The following is a 20,151-nucleotide window of genomic DNA, read 5'->3' as shown; positions in this document are numbered from 1 at the left end:
ACACTGACACATATGCATAACACTGTATACTCAGTGTTAGTCCGAGAACTTGCGAAAAAATTCATAAGCTTACTCGGGTGGGACTCGAACCCATAACCTCTTTACTAGTGCAGATGTCTTAACCACCTGACCACTGCGCTTGTGGAGTTGGCTAGTCGGTCCGAGTCAGATGTAGCCGTGGCTACTGCGAACTATTTCAAGATGTACATTGCGTTGGGGAGATGTTTATTTAAGATTGCAGGTTTTGCCCTTACGTATGCACTAGTAAGCAGAAAGTTATGGGTTCGAATCCCACCCGAGTAAGCTTGCAAATTTTTTCGCAAGCTCTTGCACAAACACCAAGTATACAGTGTTATGCATGAACATCAGTGTACAGGCGAAACCAGTAATTTAAAATTAACATCTCTCCAATGCAAAGAAGTGCATCTTGAAATATTTCAGCTATGGTATCAACAATCTAAGGGACGGGATCAAAAATACAGAGACCGTTCGCACGTGTTCACACACGTTTCCTTCCGTTCTGCACGCCCTCCCATTCACCCCCGTTTCGAAGGGCACTCTTTCTCTTGCATGAGTGGTTCAGAGGGTATTGCTATGTTAATCGTCCATTCCTGTGCGTGGGAGAACAGCAGCCTCACAACAAAGATGCGAAGAACATGCATACAAGCTGTTCCTGAGTCTTTTGGTTAAATATGTGTCAACAGTGTTTGGTCTGATAAGATTTTATTCCTCCCGCTTACAAACACTCATGCTGACCTTTTGATGTACCGACTTCTTACATATTGTACATTCTTGCTTAAAATGTCCAGGTTTGAGAGCTGCTGAGGAAGGATTAATCTTTTTGGGGGAGGGTTGGGTGCTCGGAATAAAAACTGTGCAGTCGTGCAAGGAAAAAACCCTCATGGTCCAGGTTGGGACCGTGGAAAAATGCCGAGGAAAGAATTGACATATTTTGACGGGTTGGGAAGGATGCTCCGAAAAAAAAAATGCAGTGGTGGCGGGGGGGGAAAAAAGACTTGTTGAACTACATACATGCATTAAAAACTCACTTGTTTGGCCGATACTGAGCTGACATGCAGCGGCTTTTATTGTTTGAGTTGGTCAAGCGTTTAAACGGTTAAACGGCAAATTGAAATGTTGTTGCTTAACATTTAGCAACGTAAATTCCGTCCCTTAAACTCTGAGAAGCACAAGTATCGTTGGATTGTTTTTGAATGTGCAAGGCAGGAATATTCTTTTTGCTGGAGGTGCTTAAAAATTAAAGATTAAAAATCTTTAAAAAGAGCAGCCAGTTGGGGGCTGAAATGTTTTTGCCTAGATCTCAATGAAAAAAATCTGAAATGGTAGAATAAATTTGTGAAGGCGATAATGCTCTCTGATAGGGAGGGGTACAACCTGGAATGAAAATAATAATGCGATTGGTAGGGCTCAAAATCCTTCCACTAATTCTAGTGCGAAGAGTGCTGACATCGTAAGCACTTAATGTTTCTTCTTCAAGTTGGGTATAGACAGGCTCCACATACTGAATGAAAATAATGGTACGATCGGCAAACCTCAAAGGCTGGAAGGATGTTTCTACTCGATAACACACACCCCTCTCAAAACTTTATACAATGTATATCCTTTGTTGATAAGAAGCAAAGTACTACTTTGTGGAATACAGTGCGTAAGTGCTCTACTTCAGAGAATTAAAAAGAAATGCCTTAAGCAGAAGAGTGGCCCGACATTTAATTTTCCCCACTGTTCGCCAAGAACTTTATTTCCTATCCATGGACGGTTGTTAGACCAGGACGTTACTAGTTTCCGAACTTCACATTTTCTTCGCATAGGTTTTATGCCACCATGGGGGCCACAACATCTTGCTGTGTGCACAGACCGTGACAGGTCTTTTGTTGTAGAGGAACGTGAGGGAACGAGACGGCCATTCTCACGCGTGCAAAAGTGGAGGTAGCTTGAACAAAAGAATGTGTTCCTGGCATTTGCATGCGTGCGAACGGTCAATGTATTTTGGATTCCACGCCTAATGAAGGAGTGTGTTACTCTGTGAAATTGAAACAGGAGTTATTTGAAATTTCTGTGGAGATGTGACAGTATAAACCAACCAAAATCACTCAAAAGAAGTTGAAATATGTCTGGTTTGGGATGTTAGAGTAAAACAGTTAATGAAGTTAACACAGAAATCCAAATGTGACCCACCTTGAAAATGAGTCACAAGTGGCCAGAGCTACTTTTGAGTAAAAGGCGTTTAAAAAAAACCTTGCGACTTAGAAATCAATAGCAACTGTAGACATTTTTTAACCCACATAATGTCCATTTTCTCCATTTTGATCTGGCTGCTAAAATGAATGGTACATCAAGACAAAGAGCTAAGCTTATTCCCTCTAATGCAAACTGAAACAAGATGACTGACCATTTCCAGCTGAGCGTAGCTGGTAGAGACTACTCACACTTTCTCTCCAATGCTTTCTGCATGCTTGAGGACCTCAAAGAGAAGCACCAGCTTGCCGCTCAGCTCAATCTTGGTGTCATCTCCCTCTTGTAGGTACTCGTCAAACCACTTGGGCTTGGAGGTGGGCTGGTTAGGGGATGGAGACCTGGTGATGTTCTCTGTCAAGAATTTTAAAGGTGAAATAACTATCCATACTATGGGTAATATGAGAAACAGTGTGCTGCCAAGTGGTTGGACTAGACGGGCTGTTTTTCTAACTTGGCAATTGACATTTCACACATTTAACCCCATTTGTCTAGCTTATTCCTCAGAAACGTCCATAAATACCTTTGGAAGTTGGAAATTGGAAACTTGCAAGGAAAAACTATATTATCCACTGAGATTCCCAACAACTTGTCTGCAGAAGTAGACAGCTCAACTGCCTTTCAACTACTGGATTAGTGACAACACTGTTCTTTGCTTTTTCCAATGTAAAACTGCTGAAACAATGTTATTTTCACCCTTAGGGGCAACCTTTAGAAACTGTTGACCAAACTGCAAGACAGATTAACAGAAAAATTCAGAAAGAATGGGTCTTGGGTAGAGATCTGTGGCAACACTGCTTGACTTATCCCTGTCAAGTGAGAACATACAGTGTAGGCATACTGGCTGGACTGCACCCCCTGACAATGCAAATTCACAGGGCAACTTTTCAACAAAATGTGCACAGACATACTGCATACTGAGTTTGATAGTAGCATTTAGGCAGGAGAGCACAACAGAAATGATATTCAGAACCCTCTCCAAACAACACCATTTCTAGCTTTCAAGGCTTGAAGTGACACTATGGTTGAAACAATGACACTTTACGACTGGCATTCCCCAATCTTACCACGATCTGGGTCTCTACACCTGCTCCTAGTACTCCAAGTCTTGATGATCTCCATGCTGCTATCTGACTCGCCAGAGCCTTTGTTGGGTTTCTTCCTCTGTGGCTGGTCCCTGACAACACCCATGCACAGGCAATAAAAAAAAAAAGCAAAGCAGCTCAGAAATCTGGAAGATACGTATGATCAACCCCGCCAATTATCTTGAAAATCCCATCCAGCCACTGCAACATCATCCTATTTTATTGTATCAGGGCCACACACAAGATCCCTTGCATCAGTAACAAACAGGCTGGGCCAACACTCAAATACAGGGCAACATGAGACAACCACCCACATGAATGCATTATTACGGAATGGCAAAATTACTTGTATGGACTCCATGTAACGGTGTGCACAAGCCAAGTAAAAAATCTCCCTCTCTTGATCACGAGTATGATTCACTTGAAAATACGATTCATCATTTGTGGTTTTACAACCACTTGTCACATTTGTCAAATTGAAAGATGAGCTCAAGAATCTTCGTAACAACCAGTCATACATTCTCAGTGTAATGTTAATGTCCTATGGAAAGCATGTAGACTAATTGGAGCATGTGTCATTGTTGTTGGAATATGTTATGCACATGCACTTTGACAAGTTGTAAGCACCATATTGGTCAACATCACGTTATGCGTGTGAACTACATGCTCACAGACAGGGCACCATTGCAGTGAAGGCTTCTAAGGCTAAAAACAAATACTTCTTCCGGGTTCCAAACCGACCCGGTTTTCAGCACAACCCTAAAATACTTATCAGCAAGTTAGAAAACTTAATTTTAATAAAATAAAAATTTAATAAGATAAAAAATAATAATACTAAATCCTGTTGTCTTTTCTGTCTTTAAAAAACACCTCCGCAAAAACGTTAAAAAACTTTTATTTATGTTTTCCTACCTAAATTTGGAATTTTTGAAAAGAAACTTATGTTTTTTTCACAAGTTCCCTTTGCATTGCGTTGTCCCAGTGGTGAAAACACTTGCACAAAGCCCAATGCATTAAAACAATACTGCGCTGGCTCCAACCGCACCGAGCACGTGCAAAGAACATGTCATAAAAATGTGGCCACCATTCTATACAAATAGCATCGTTACACTACACTGACTGTATAGGCAGCAATGCTACAGCTGCACATAAAAAAAATCAATGTTACAAGAAGATTTTTGTTAATTCACAGAACTTAGTCTCTTGTATGTGTGTACTTTGTATGTTCAAGAGTTTAATTTGAGGTTGTTTTGCTTGTACTTGAAGCGAGCATGCTTCCATACATATTTCTTGCCGCGGCACGAGGTTTATCACCCGCCCGTCTGGATGTATCATGGATGCTTACCACACGATACACAGACATTGTTGGCCAGTTTGCTACCGTGATTACCTGACTAGCATTGTGCACAGTACTGTAAATTGTCCATAATTCTTAACAATTGTTGACTGTACAAATTTTTACACAGATCAAGGCAAGTTTTTATCACTATATGAGGCAATTTTTGGTAGCTTTCATCCCCATTTATGCCATCAGCAAAAAACCCTTGACCCCCCCCAATTTCTAACCTACCCACCCTATTTTTGAGAGGTATGTAATCGGAAACAGAACTATTTTGGGGGCCCAAGTCTTGTCACCAGACTGGTCTATATTGATTTGTATATTCTAAGAGTGAAGAAATTTGTCACTCCACACCTTAGAGCAAATGTGACTTTGCTCTGTGTTATAATAGCCGCATACCTGCCAATGCTTGAAAGTCAGAAATCGGAACAGCCGTTTCACAAGCCCATAGCAAAATAAGCAGCCAAGCGAAACAAGATGTTTACATGTACATGTACACAGAAAGTGCATACATGTGCAACAACTGCCATTTTGACATAGCAAATAGCACCATCTTTCTTTCTGCAAATAGCGCCCTCTTTTGCTAGGACTTTTTCCTTTTTATGGAAAATGGAACGTCCTGATTTTCGCAGTCTGAAAACTTAATAAATTGGGACATTTCTAATTAAATTGGATGGTTGGTAGGTATGTAAGCTGGTTACATGTCAACTTTTCCTACCATCTTATGTCACCCCTGACTGTTGCAGTTTCCAACTTACATTTCTTTTTCCTGCTTCATCATTTGCTGCTGAAGAATAGCCCTTGTCCTCCGTGTCCCTCGGTTGCCAGTTGATGTTGACGGCATGTCATCATCCTCCATGACCTCCTCCGGCTCACTCCCCTCTACCACAAACTGCTGGATGCTGTCGTTGCTGTCTGAGACCTCAGAGGCCGACGTGACAAAGTCTGACATCTCATGCATGTAGTTGCGGGATTGCTGAGGGAAATGAGAAATGTCAACTATAATAATGACAGAAAATCAAAATGCAGCGAGATAAAAATTCAACAAACAGACATGCAAATGGAAGCTGGGGATCAGAAGAGAAAAAATCTAAGGTTTTACACAATTTTGTGCCATGGTTTTGTAATAGTATACAGGGGAACTAAAGTGACAAAATGAGTTGATATATAAGCAGCCGCTCAAAATACTGATCTGCACCAAAACTGAGGTTTTGTTAATTTGTTTTTTTTAATCATTAAATACAGACTTCTCAAAGCCTATCAACCGCATGTCCAACTCGCATTACCTAATAAGTAAACAATTATGAAACAGCATTAAACACTTGAGATGAAAGAAGAGAAAAATTGAGTTTTCAACTCTCAACATTATTTCGCACGAATATGACATCATCCATACCCCCAGAACTGCACTTTTGCTCAGTGCCAAACCATGAACTGAAACATAATCAAATGACACTGCTGCAATCTTAGGACCCTCTCTAACATTATACTTTCTCCATTTCACCCCTTACTGTATCAGGGGTATTTCCACCAGAAATCTCTGCCTCTAATATACCTATGCAAGTACCCCCGTCACTGGTAAAATTGACATTGTCAACACTTGAACACCACGGGCACCACGTGCCAAATGTAGAGTGAGTTTCTCTATAAAATACAGACTCATTACTTTGTGCACAAAATAATGATGACTATGAAACAAAAGTGTAGGAAGCAAGGAGCCCATGTAAGGAAAGAGTCAGGGGGGAGGAGGTGGAAGGGAAGGGGGAGGATTAATGACATGGCCTGCAAGAAACAACTCACAATTTTCTCCTGTCGAATCTCGCTAAGCTTCAGCACGTGGGGGTGGGTCCATATCTGCATCAGCTGCTGGTAGTCGGCAAACAGGCCGGTGCCCGAGCCTTTGCTGGACCCTTCCGTCAGCTGGCCGCTGTCGTTGCGAGACTGGAACTGAAGGTAGAGCTCATAAAGCTTGATCTGAACCGGGCTCAGACGCACCGAAATCACGTACTCATGCTTGGGGGGCAAGAACTTGGTGAGAGCACTGTAGTCTTTCCTCTGTAACAAAGCAAAATGACCAGCTACAGCAAATTGTGTTTACCACGGTGGTAACATTCAACACAAGTTCAATAACAAAGACTGCATCACACATTCATTGTAAGCGGTCTGGATGGATGGTGCACAGCAGGATTCAAACTTCTGGTACAACTTTATTAAAGTGAAAAGTTACAAGCTGATCATTTCTCCCCAACTGTTCTCCATCCCCTAATAAAAGCTGGATGGGAATCTAATTGATGGTCACTCCTAATTGGTGATTTATTCTTATAGTCCCAGCAAGATTACACTTCACAGAAAGTTTACAAATATTGGAAGAGTAATTTTGTTTGAACTACTTGTTACCCATATCCATCAGCTGCCTTTAACCCTAACCCTCCTCAATCCTTCACCTGTTGGAGGACTGAGGAGTGTTAGGGTTAAGGCCACTTGTAATACATCAATAAATGCTTTCAGAACGCATTTTTTTAAATCAAATAATTGAATTTGTTGCGTTTCCATTTCATAGATTTTCACTTCCAAATATTTAATGTTAGAAATTAATATTCATGTTTTTGCACATTTTGTATATTTTGCATACTGAGCACAGCCCTGGTATCAATTGCAACCTGCCTAGAGTTAGCAGACAGACTACTTGGCATACCTGCACGCAACCACTAAGTAAATCATGCAGAACGTGGGCTCGTCGTTTCATCAGCTTGACATCCCTAGGGGTGGAGTCAGCACACTGCCCGTTGGTGATGGGATTGACAAAACGGTTCAGGAATTCCTTGCGGGTACCCAGAAGATTGGGCTTGACAAAGTCCACCATGCAGTGATCTGTGTGGGGATAGCAAGAACAATCCTGCAAACTTTAAAGGCTATTTCGGTGCCTCTCTGCTTGTTTTACGCCAAGCAATTCCATATTCATGAGCAAAACTGTGATGTCAAACCGGAAAGACAGCATCACTGTCACACTGATTTGTGCACAAAAATGGTGGAATTTCTAACATTTTGCTGAGCTTAACTTCTTTTCTAAGGCAACAAACCAATGAGTAACCCTTTTTAAAAACACTTTTCATAAGTAGATTTTTTGTAACAATTCTAATATAAACAACTGTCTAGAGTGCATTGAATTCCTTCCCTTTCAAAGGTGAACTCTGTCACACACTTATAACCCAACGGAGATGTCTTATAGTTTCGACACATAGAAGAGGGGCTCTCAGCTGAAAATATGTCACATTCCTTGGATGTATCCAAGATGCTTAGCAACCAACTCAAACACATTTCGTACATGTGCAAGACAAACTGACATATACCTATCCCTCTGCCATATATTAAGCTTACCGAATAAAAAACAGTGTTATCTCCCATAAGCACTTTTTGATCCGTTTTGAACAGACACATGGTACTATCAACTTGTGATTTTTTGTAAAATTTTTAGCCATGCAATTTTACACACATTTTGAAAGCAACTTCAAGCAATTTCGGCCTCTACTTGGAATAGTTTAATTTCAACAAAAAAATCACAAAGTAAATTCACCCACTGTGGTAACACAATCTGGGTGACATCACATGTATGTGACTGACATGAAGCAAGTCATTTGAACCAAACTGCACTTCACAGACACACACATACACTTGTCTCCAAAGAGAACTCTGGCATATCTGAGCACACAAAGAATAACCATGATTCTGTTGCCGATGTGATCTCCTTACATTCAACCAAATTGTTCTGCAGTGGTGTGCCAGTCAGACAGACACGTCGTAGCGTCCGGATGGAGTTCAGAGCTTTAGATATGGCTGAGGCATCGTTCTTCAACATGTGACCTTCGTCGCAAATGACAATCTCCGGACCTGTGGTAGCAGTGACAAATCAACCTCTTGTCAATGTTGATGTTTCATTAACTGTGAGTTTATCTACTAGCAGGTGGCATTATTTTTGACTGAAACTTTTGATTTTTCAGAAAAAAAGGCAAGACACAGAGGCCAACGTTTGATATACAGCCAAATACCACACATAACGATTTGCAAGAGTCACAGGAGCAGTATTTATCTGATATTCCTTATCACAACCTCTAACAAACCAGGGTGTGCCCACGGAGCAGATATATCATAAACAGACCATGCACAGCAGCCAAGTTCAATACACGGTCCACGTCCATAGACTTTTGGGACTGTGTTCAGAGGTCTTGACTGTAATGTGCAATTGTTTTCTTACAATCAATTCATATCAAAAGGTGAAGTCATACTGTACTATCACAACGGTTGTCTCAGTCAGAAAGTGTTAAGAGTTGCCTAACACAAAAGTACGCCTTACCCGGATCGACCAACGCCTGCGTGAAGATGGCCCGCTGCTTCTTGTTCTTGACAAACTTGTGCATGGAGAGCTGGCGGTACATGGAGTAGCCCATGACCATCACCCCGCCGTTGTCATGCCAGTACTTGAGCGCGTCCGCCCGCTGCCAGTTATTCTTGTAGCTGGTGATCTCAAACACCTCAATGCAGCTGTCCTCCCCTAGCCACTTCTCAAACTCAGCCACCCAATTCAGCACTGTGTTGAGGGGGGCCACAACCAGGGCATGCTTCATACTGATCTTCTCATTGGTCATTACGGTGTGTAGGTAGGTAATCACCTGCAGATCAGACCCATAAGTTAGCATCATCTTCAAGCAAACATGAATCCTCAATTCTGATTGGTTGATGCCATCAATAGTGTGGCACGCAGGTTCAGTCTTACAATCAACTCCAGGAAACATACAACAGAAACAACATCAGCACAACATGTACCTTAATATGAGACATAGCCGTATGTAAGAGACACATGTAAGACTGAGCTAGCACTGAGCTGGTTTACATATTCCATATGATCTTATATTTGGGGGTATTCCTGCATTTATGTAAATTGATCTGTAAACAACCTAGAATCAGTCTCTACTTCACAAAAAGGGAATTTAAATAGATGTCTGGTACCTGAAGTGTCTTGCCTAGTCCCATGCAGTGAGCCAGGATACAGCCTGAACCTTTCTCCTCCAGTTTCTCCATGGACTCAAAAGTGCAGTCCCACATGAACTGCACCCCTTCAACCTGAAAACCAAACAAAGACAAGCAAGAAATCAAACCAGAGCAATTACATCAAGTGACACTCCCAAACCTGGGGCTCGGATTATGGTTTTGCCCAGTGCTTAAATTGTGCAACTCGTAGATGAAAAAAAAAAAAAAACAGTAGTGTATTTCATAGCACTGACACCTTGCAGCACATGGAAATTGTCCTTTCATTTCCATCCGCTCTGAGCGGGAACACAAGAGGGCATTCTTTTCAATAGCAACAATGGTCCATGGGTGGGAAGGCATCTCAAGTGTGTGTAGATTCATGTGCACGTAGACTCACGTGCGATTATGTAGTAGTATGCGAAGACCACGTGGGTGACCACTTTCTATTTGAAGGCAGGGTATTAGCCAAAGGCATGTGCACGAGCCCACTTGACAAACCTCCCACAAGCATGTCTCATCCTTGCCATTGAAGGTGTGCCTCAAGGCGGATTGCAATAAATAAGCTCCCTCTGACTTTAGCCTGCCTACTGACAGGCTTACTACTTGTCACGGCGGTCTCCACAAAGAAGAGAGAGACTGTTCTCAGGGGCTTGGGTGTTTAGGAGGGCCTTGGAATTTCATAAAAGGTTTCATGGTGGCAGAAAGTACACGTGCGATACAGCAGCCTCTAGGGATGTAGCTGCAAGACAAACTGAGCTCTCTTCTTGTCAGAGGACACCAAAAGCAGATTATGAAGGCCACTCTTACTAGTGAAATCAGAAAAATTACATTGAAAGGTCAAGGCAATGACGTCCCTTTTGGATTAAATATGTCAATAACATTTAAAATTGTCCATGCTTTTGTGAACAGAGATGCCATTGCTAGGGAAGACGCTGTTCATTTAATAGGTTTTTCTGACACCAAAATTTGCTCATTGAAATCATTGAGAGGAGGGGGTTGCTGACTGGTCAATCAGCATGCACTTACACAGCAATAAATCCTCAAAGAAAAGATCATTTTATCCCGCAAAATATGAAAGAATTCATTTTTTTGTGCACAAATCTATGTAGCATTGTAAGGTTTTCTTCCCAGGATGACATCACTGTTTTGCTCATGAATACGGAAATACATCGCATAAAACCCAAAAGGGAACGGCATGTAAAATACCCTTTAAAATAGTGAACCAAAACTTCAAAATACAGTTTAATTGGGAAACAAAAGTGCATTTTTAAGGGCTGTACTGAAAAAAATTACATTACATAGATGTTTAAAACAGCGCCACAAAACTGAGTCCTTGTTAGTCTACTGTGAATCTTGAGTACCACATCTATATTGACTGACCTGATGAGGTTTGAGCTGCTTGGCAATAGATTCATCCACAGCCAGTAAGACATCCTTTGTTTTTGCATCTTGCTCTAGAATGACCTCATCCACTGTTCCCATGGTTTCGGCTGCCTCCTCAGATACCACAGTCACCTACAGAGTAGAGGACGTGACATTTATGTATTGAACCCAAAACTCACTTGCAACTTGTTACAAGAGTTCCTCTACTTGAAAATGGCATTACTTTGGCCAAAAGTTTGGTTTTTGAAAAGGACAAGACATACTCAGCCAAGATGTAACAAGCAGCCAAATACCACCAATACTGATGTGCAAGACTCATTTCGTATTTCCAACAAAAATTTCTTACCACAACCTATATTTTTCAACTGTCGCAGCTGCAACCAAGGAGCGATATTTGCTGCTACATTTTCAAGTCCAAACACATGGCCTGCCCCCATACATTTCTCAGGCTTTGTGTTTAAACTACAAAGGGGATTAACATGGTTAGATATCAGCCGCAGGTGAGTCGAAGCACACTTGATGTATGAACCAGTCAGCCATGCCTGTGTGTGCAGATAACAAGATCAAGTTCACACAACCTCCGGCACAAAGTGGTTACCCAAAACTCAAACCGTCAAGTTCTCATCTTGTATTTATGGCATTCTTCCACTTGACTTTCAAACTGTTTGAGGCCGAAAGCTTAGAAGTGTCTTACACGTAGCATTTGACTGCGTCCCTGAAACTTGAAACTTTTTTCAATGATTGGCACACAGAGTTTACAGTGCACCTCCAATGCATGGTTAGAGCGTTGGCAGAAGTTGTCAAATGTTGTGTGAAAATTTCACCACAACTTTACCAAAATTAAAATGAATTCCAAACTTTACTACAGGATCAAATTCAACGTTCCCCTAATCTAACCTCCGTGCACTACATGTAAACTTTCTTCACTTTTTAAATAGACCTAAAACATGATGACGTGACTCTTTATTTACATGTGCGTCCCTATGGGAGCTTAGTAATCTTGTCCCATCTCACTGCCATTGGAAAGTGCATGTAAACAAAGGGTGATATCATTATGTTGTAGGTCTATAAGGGTGCATGGATTTCCACTGAGTAAAAACATCTGGAATTAAGGGAAATTCATTTCTGTGCTTTAAAAAAAAACACAACAAAATTGCTTGCCAACCCCGAAGATGTAAAGAATTTGTCAAGTGTATTTTGTTCAGGATTTCAAGCAGACATCCATTAATGCTACAAAACACTAATTGACACAACTCACCAAAATAACAAAAAGAATGCTTTGTCAACTTCTAGTTTCAAAAATCCCTCTGACAGAGGTGAGACTGAGCAGCATTACCAGTTTGCGTTTCTCAGCGATGCGTTTCCTGCGTTCTCTCTCTTCTTTAGCTGCCCGAACTGTTTCCTCCTGTAGTTTATCCTTGGAAATCAATTTGCGGATCTTCTTGCGGCCATGTTTGCTGGGTGTGTCTTTCTCTTCGTCTGACTATTCAGTCCAAAAATTGAAACATCGGTAACAGATGTGAGAATATAAGGATTACTTGACAACACAGTTTTTATTGCAGAAATAGTAATGGAATTTGGTGTCGTTAGTTTGTGTAAAGCGAAAATGGGAACTGCATGATTACAATTCTAACAGTAGCAGATTTTATATGTCAAAGGAAGTAACAATGGACTTTATAACGGTCTATTCTGTCAATAAACTACAGTGGTATTATGTTACCTGGAATATCCTCATGACTTGAAAAAAGAAGTGAGGCAATAACCCAACTATGACTCACTAGGTGTTATTCCCATGATGGCTGTATACATGAACAGAAGTCATTGAAAATTGTGAAATCAGGAAAAAAATGTGAACAAAGTTTAGGGGGAAAAATGAGCCAAAAAAATTGGGACAAGTCAACATCCTTCCTTTTTTGAACTGGAATGTCAGGTCATACATTTGACAAAACAAACACAAGAAAACTACAAGTGACTACTGCTTGATCAGTACAGCCAATTCAATAGAAACAGTAACAAAGGATTTTTAGCATAGGCTTGACTTAGCCTAAAAACAGACATTCAAACAGTGATGATTTTGAGCCAATTTGTCACTTTTTGAAAACAGCGACACTTTGACTGAGTCCAATGCACACGATGTGTCAAATATCAATCGTTCAATGAGATTTACACATGCCAGGGGTCGAAATTAACTTCAATCTCTTGGTGGCCTGCAGGGCCAGTGGGGAAGCGCACTGCACTGGCCCTCGTGAAAATTTGGCCGGGGTTGAGCACATGTAATGAAATTGATCAAGCCTACCACACATGCCCATTTGCGTCAGTTGAACTTCTCTACCAAAACAGCTGATTGGCCAGCCTGACTGGATTAAAATACACTTTCTGAGAACCAAAAAACTAATTCTACTTCTGGTTCAACGACTGATCCTAAATTTTTGGTGTGACCGTAAAATTTATATCGGTAAGTTAGAAAAAAACATTTTAAATTTTTTTTTAAAAGGAGAAAAAATCCTGTCTTTCCTGTCTTCACAAAACACCTCTCAACAATATTTTCACATCTAAAAGCTTTGATTTTTTTGTTTGCCTGCTTACATTCACAACATGTAAGCAGGAAAGAAAGTTGCGTTATTTTCACAAGTTCCCTTTGCATTTCGCTATCACGGCGGCAAAAACACGCACGCACGCAATATATTTTGATTCATAGAAGCAAGGCTTCACTGGTTCCTGCTGCACCACACCACTGCCAAAGAAGGCGTAATGGTAACACAGTAACCAGTCCCCGCATCCTGGTCAAAAGAGCATTGTACAATTCACCGTTCATGCACCCAACTCTGCAGCTGCACATTGAAAAAAAATGTTGCAGGAAGATTTCTACAAGATAATTCCCAGAACCTGATCTGTTATCTATATATATATTTTTTGTGTTCACAAATTCAATTCCAGGGTTACATTGCTCATACTTGACGATCGGCCCGATGCGGACTCGACACAATGCGACTTGTAAACGTTTCATAGGTGTCCATGGGAGATAACATTAAGCTGGCATTAGAAGAAAATGATACCAGCCAACCCAGGTCATTCGCATGTATTATGAGCTGTATGCACGACTGTGCAAAGAACAGATATCAGGTCCTGCGCTACTTGTGTATATGGCACACAAACCCGGCGCATTGTAGCAGGCAATCAATGCCATGTGGACCGTGGAATTGAACCGTGAACTCAAAAGTGCTGCGCCGGTGATTGGAAACACGAGTTGTAAAATGTGATGAAAGTTGCAAAACGTGGCAAAGTTCCTGAAATAACCACTGTCCCACCGGGCCATGGTTTTTGGAGAATGCAGTGGCCCGATGATTTTTTTCAGTGGCCCTGGGCCAGCGCACCACCTTTAATTTTGACCCCTGCGTGCATACTCACACTTGTAGATCCTTTCTTCTTCTTTGTGCCTGAATCCGAGTCTGAGTCCGAGTCCGCAGCCACCTTGATTCGACGCCTCTTCTTCCCTTTCCCTTTGCCTCGCCTGTAGCTTCTCTCCTGCTGGAAGCCTCTGCTCGAACTGTCACTGTCCGAGGACCTCCTATGACGTCCTCGCTTCTTTCCTTTCTTTGGCTTCCCCTGGATGGACTCACTGTCTGAGGTGCTGCGGCTGTCCCGAATGCGCTTCCTGCCCTGTTGTAATTTCTTTCTCTTTTTGGAGTCCGAGCCTGAGACATCACTGCCCATGCCATCGTCACTGCTGGATTCTCCCAGTTTGACTCTCATAAGGCGGTGACATCTGCCTTGCTTTTTCTTGGATGGCTTCTCATCATCTGTCGTGTAGTTGTCTTCATCCTCAGTCTCATCTTCCTCATCTTCTTCATTGGAAGAAGTTTTGAACTCGTCATCATCATCTTTGTCATCTTTCGCGGTGTTCTTCCCTTTCCTCTTCTTTTTGGGACCTGCATCAGAGTCCTCATCATCACTGCTATCATCTTCCTCATCATCTGTTCCATCATCCTTGTCCAGTTCAGCCTCTATTTCTTCCATCAGCTTTTGTTCAGCGAGTTTGTTTTCCAAGTCACTACCCAGAGCAACATCACCATCAGCTGCACTGATCCCAAGGACCTGAACATCATCTCCCACTTGACCCTCATCATTTTCTGAAGTCTCATCCTCTGATTCACGGGTAGAGTCTGAGCTGTCCTCCACTTTTTTAGACTTTTTAGCCTTTAGCTTCTTGGTTTTGGTTTCGTCTTCTAAACCTGAATTATTCTTGGACTTCTTGGATTTTGTTGAAGTGCTTTTTCCTGCTTTTTCTTTGCTAGATTCTGCATCACTGCCCAACTCAACCTTGACTGATGCCTCAGGGCCAGAGCCTTCCTCCATGCTTTCCTCTTGGTCTGTTTGCTCTTTCTTGGTAACCTTGGGCGCCTTGGTCAGGTTGTTGATCTTCCTCTCCAGGTCTGAGTCAAAGTTGGATGAATCCGAATCCCGGACTTTATTCTTGGTCTTCGCTTTCGACTTGGTGGCCGCCTTTGGCATCAGCTTCAGTCTGGATGATCGGCGGCTCGATGTGTGCTTGGACTTCCTTGGAGAGAGGAGACGCTCAATCTCATCAGAATCGTTGTCCTCCAGATTGCTGGAGTCCTTGCCAGGGCCCTTGGGACCCTCATGCACCTTCTTCTTACAGTCAGTAGTCTTCTGACAATCTACTTCCAAGTCAGAATCCTTAGAACTGCTCTTTTTCTTATCTTCCTTTTCCTTGTTCACTTTCTTGTTCTGCACCTGTTTCCTCTCCATCTGTTGGTCATTGTTGCCTTCTTTCTGCTGCCTTCGAGTGGATCTTCTGGGCGCACTCTTCCAGTCTATGTCTTCCAGTTCGCTCTCGCTAGTATCAGAGGATTCAATGTCACCGGAGTCACTTTTCTTTTCAAACAACTCCTTGAGGATGGGCTTCTCCTTTGGCTTTCTCGCAGCAGGCTCGTCTTTGTTGTCCTCCGACACATCCGATTCTTGCTTCACAGAGCCGCTCCTCGAGCTTCTGGGCGTTGTCTTCTGCCGCCGCGGCGATTTACACCGCTCTTTTGTAGACTGTTCTAATCTGGACGGCGGGATCTTTTCCAGTTTGATGCGCAGCGGCGTGATACTTGTTAGATGCTTCCTGTCAGGCCTCTGCATCTTTGGAGTCGAGGGCTCTTCTGATTGGTCAGACACCATTTCACTGATTTCCTCCATGAGTGCTTTCTCACATTCTACATCATAATGACTACGCTCCTCCACATCTGCCACATCATTTTCCTCCTTCTTACTTGTTTTCCCATTAGTATCCTTTGTCTTCTCTGTGTCTTTGTTGTGCTCCAATACTTCATTTACTGCTGGCTCTTCATTATTTTTGCCCTCCACAGCCTCTAGGTCATTACCCTGATCAACTTTCATGAACGTCGGCTCATTTTCTTCAGGTTCTTTGTCCTTATTTGGCCTTGTCCTCATAGATATTTTGCTGATATCTTTTAGTTCCAATGACTTCCAATCTGCTTTTTCATTCTTATCGCCTCCGTGATTCTCTTCATCCATCGGTTTGTCTTTTTTGGGGGTAGATGACTCCAAAGCAATCTCTCTCTTGAAATCACTGGCTGATGGATGGGTTTCCTCCGTAACAGTTACTTTGTTACTGAGATGATTTGTTGGACAATTTTTGGTCTTGGAACTTGGAGAGGTTTGTGCATTCTCTTGTGGCAAGGATTTCTTTGAGCTCAATTTTCCTGTCTTCATCACAACCCATTTCTGGTCAGCAGATTGCACTATATCTTCTGAGGCTTTCCAAGCTTTGCCGGTGGCCGGCATGGCAGCCAGTTGTTTCTTGATAGCCTTCTGGCCTTTCTGTGAGGTCTGTTGGAGGCTGCGCATTAGCCAGAGCGCCATCTTGAGTCCATGTCGATCCCCTCCCTGTGGCCTGAGGACCCTGAGACCCTCCTGGGTGATCTCCAAGCTCGGGCATTCGGGTTTTATCTGAAGGCTGACACTGAGGCTCCTGATGCTCGGGTGAAGCAATCCATGAGTCCCGTCACTATCCGAAAGCTCCATTGATCCCACGCCATCCCTGAGATGGGCGTGGCGCGATTTGGCAGCCTCCACAGAATTAGCCAGGCCCTGCATGATGTCCTTACACATCTTCTGCAGGGTATGCAGGGGGGCAGGATCACAGATGTAGCAGTGCCACTTGGTGTCCTCCTCGCTGAGTAGGGCCGAGAGGGTGCTGCGGCCCAGGTTGCGCTTGATGCACTTCTTGCAGAAGGCGTTGGAGCAGAAATCGCAGCAAATGAGGCTGCCTCCCTCCGCACACCAGCGACACTGCTCATCAATGCCGTCCTCATCCTGTGTGAACTTTCCACTCTTGTAGTACTCAAAGCATTTCTGTTGGTTGGAAATAAAGCAAACTTAATTCCGAACTCAGATTTCAACGAAACTTGGACTTTCTTCAGGGTTTCATTAGCTGTCCTACTTCTCTTTAGAGTAAAAATTTCAGGAAAAAAATCTAAGTAGTGCAGGTTTTACCCCTGAAATGAATCTTCTGTGACTGGTGCACTTCCGGAATTGACTGGTTCAACCAAATTTTCCTAAATGGAAAGAAGTGCCCATTAAAAACTTTTGAAATACAGAGAAATGAAATTTTCTGGATATCGTTGCTAGCCACACATTAAAATTTATGCTTGTTACTGAAAGATTTGATGAGTAACTTGTTAAGATTCAATAGTTCAAAATACATCACTGTGGTACCAAAAATCTGAAAAGAGAAATTCCATTAAGTTTTATGGTTAAAGGTGTGACAGTTTGCCTAATGGCTTATATTCTAGAAACAAATACACCCTAGTTAAAGGGAAACAAGGTTTTTTGCTACAAGGAAAACTTAAGGTTCTTTTTTCCTTCCTATGTACAAAAATAGCAAACCTTTCACATAAAACGACTAAATTCAGGTGAAGTACTCACAAACCAAGTGTTTTCACCATGTGACAAAACCTCCCTTTTCTACAAAATGGGCATTCTGAGATACTAGCATTTGAAATCATCCCCTTTTCATGACACATTTTCAACTGGCTTGTTATTATGGATTTGGGACAATTTTACATGGTCATGTAATGTAAGTATTATTCATTCCTAATGCACACTTACCCTTGCACAAAATGTGACTTAATGATACAGAATTTCATTACTTACTTTTCAGCTGTAGCCATGAACAACACATGTGCCTATGAAACCCACCACCTAGCGGCTACAATCACTTCCTATGTATCTCGCTGCCAGCCAGAGCCAGGTTATTCAGACATGCACAACACAGCCTACAGCTCCTCAATAATGTCATGATAAAGTCCATTACATGTGTTTATTGACCTTACCCGACAGATTACGACCTTCAAGGCTGGGTGTTGCTTGAACGACCTCTCGTCCAGATGATTGACCTGCTTGCTACAAGAAGTGCAGTGAACTCTATCTATGTCGCTAATCACATCTGGAGAGGAAAACATCCAGAAAACTATTTCACTCATTTGGGTGGTTATCCATATTGTTGAATACATAGTATCATTTGCCAGGCAATGCTCTTGGGATTCAGAACTCAACTCGAGCTGTAGAATAAGTGGTCAACGAGCCTTGGTCCACACAAGTCCTCACACATTTGTGTGAGGCATTCAATCAAGACAAGCGATACTCTAATTAGCATCAAGTGTGCATGTGTGGCCCAAATTGAATGAAGTGGTCTGTTTGAGTCATGATCACCAGCTGAGAGATATACTTTGTACTGATTCAAAGTACAAGTTTCAGATCCAAACCAATACTGCTAATGTTTCAAACACATCGTGTTTAGAAAGCACTATGGCATTTTAGATGACGTCTTTTTACAAACTGTTTTATATCAACGCAAAAAGAGCAGTTCAATTGTCATTTTTCACCTGCTGTTCTGTCCATTCAATAAACCAGGCACGACTGAATTTAAAAACGGGGTGCTTTACAGCAAGAGTAGCGACAAACACTGGATTTCCTTGGAAGCGGGTATTTTGAATTAGGGAGCTTGTCCAAAAGGTTGCCGTGGTTTGACCACATGTGATCAACATAGTTTAGCCTTGTTGCTGGGGACCATGGCAACCGTGGCAAAAATTCACTCATGCTGAGACAAGTTAATGACGCAGCCCCAAGACAAGCTCTATCGCTATGTTGATGACTCTTGAATTATGCCTGACTGAACGAGGCAACCATGCTTAAACCCAGACATTTCATGCATAGTGTACAAACACACTGTGCTTGTAGATCTCCACACACGTTTTCCTGGAAAGCAAAAACAAACAGGAACACTTCATGTATAAAGTGTGTACACTAGAGGAAATTTTCCGGGGGGGGGGTTCTTTGCACCCAAAACATCTGCTATTAAAGGGTCTATGCCAGAATTAAATTTTTTAATCTATTAAATGAGTTTTGGAGTGTCTTTAAAACTTCTTTGTACAAATAAAATGCTTTTATTTAGTCGTGAGTGGTCTACAGTATGTAAAATTAGAATTTAAAAAATTAGGAATTTACATTTCCTATTTAATAGAGCGCGTGGTGGCGCTGTTCGTGACGTTGACTCCAGAGATCAAGAGTTCAGTCAAGATGGTCTGGTACCCAGGTTGCGTTGTGGGTACCAGGCTAATATGGCAGCTGGATGCTGCGTGTGCCTAGTGCGTGTGCGTGTGTGTGTACATGTACGTATCGTGCTTCGTACTCGACATTAAGTGGACATGGCTTGTTAGAAATATTGTGGGTACAGCATCGGGACGAAGCATTGCCTTGAACTTAATCCCAAACTGATGTTGTTGATCGTTGGCGTTTCGATCAAAACAAGAAGGCTCGAAGTGTGCGGAGCAGATCACCGAGTGCTCGGTTGGTCCTGACCACTTGGCTCGGGTCAGCTTCACTTTCGCCGTCCAAATTCGTCGAAATTTGGGGTCAGATGGATAACAATCCAGACTAAAACCATCTTTGGTAGTGTTGCTGCAACCAGCAACAGTACAGGACGGTGGCATTCTGAAAAAACTACGTTATTTTCGTAAAGACGTGCTGCGAAAT

The 20,151-nt window shown here is 42.2% G+C and overlaps 1 protein-coding gene across 2 annotated transcripts in view; it reads right to left on the bottom strand.

Moving 5' to 3' along the window:
* Window positions 1-20,151, bottom strand: part of atrx (ATRX chromatin remodeler) — a 47,723-nt gene that overhangs the window by 14,086 nt on the left and 13,486 nt on the right. For both annotated transcript variants that reach the window (XM_022231026.2, XM_022231027.2), the window contains exons 6-17: window positions 18,450-18,562; window positions 14,494-17,469; window positions 12,422-12,568; window positions 11,083-11,217; window positions 9,682-9,795; window positions 9,029-9,344; window positions 8,428-8,565; window positions 7,373-7,548; window positions 6,478-6,732; window positions 5,436-5,653; window positions 3,321-3,430; window positions 2,448-2,607 (exon numbers count right to left, since the gene is read on the bottom strand). In XM_022231026.2, the coding sequence (XP_022086718.2) occupies window positions 2,448-2,607; window positions 3,321-3,430; window positions 5,436-5,653; window positions 6,478-6,732; window positions 7,373-7,548; window positions 8,428-8,565; window positions 9,029-9,344; window positions 9,682-9,795; window positions 11,083-11,217; window positions 12,422-12,568; window positions 14,494-17,469; window positions 18,450-18,562 (4,858 nt within the window). The remainder of the gene's footprint in view (window positions 1-2,447; window positions 2,608-3,320; window positions 3,431-5,435; window positions 5,654-6,477; window positions 6,733-7,372; window positions 7,549-8,427; window positions 8,566-9,028; window positions 9,345-9,681; window positions 9,796-11,082; window positions 11,218-12,421; window positions 12,569-14,493; window positions 17,470-18,449; window positions 18,563-20,151) is intronic.

Source organism: Acanthaster planci, linkage group LG02, assembly GCF_054643075.1.
Source record: "Acanthaster planci isolate LZ-2023a linkage group LG02, COTS_SCS, whole genome shotgun sequence".
NCBI lineage: Eukaryota > Metazoa > Echinodermata > Asteroidea > Valvatida > Acanthasteridae > Acanthaster > Acanthaster planci.
This window is presented reverse-complemented; position numbering and strand designations above follow the sequence as displayed.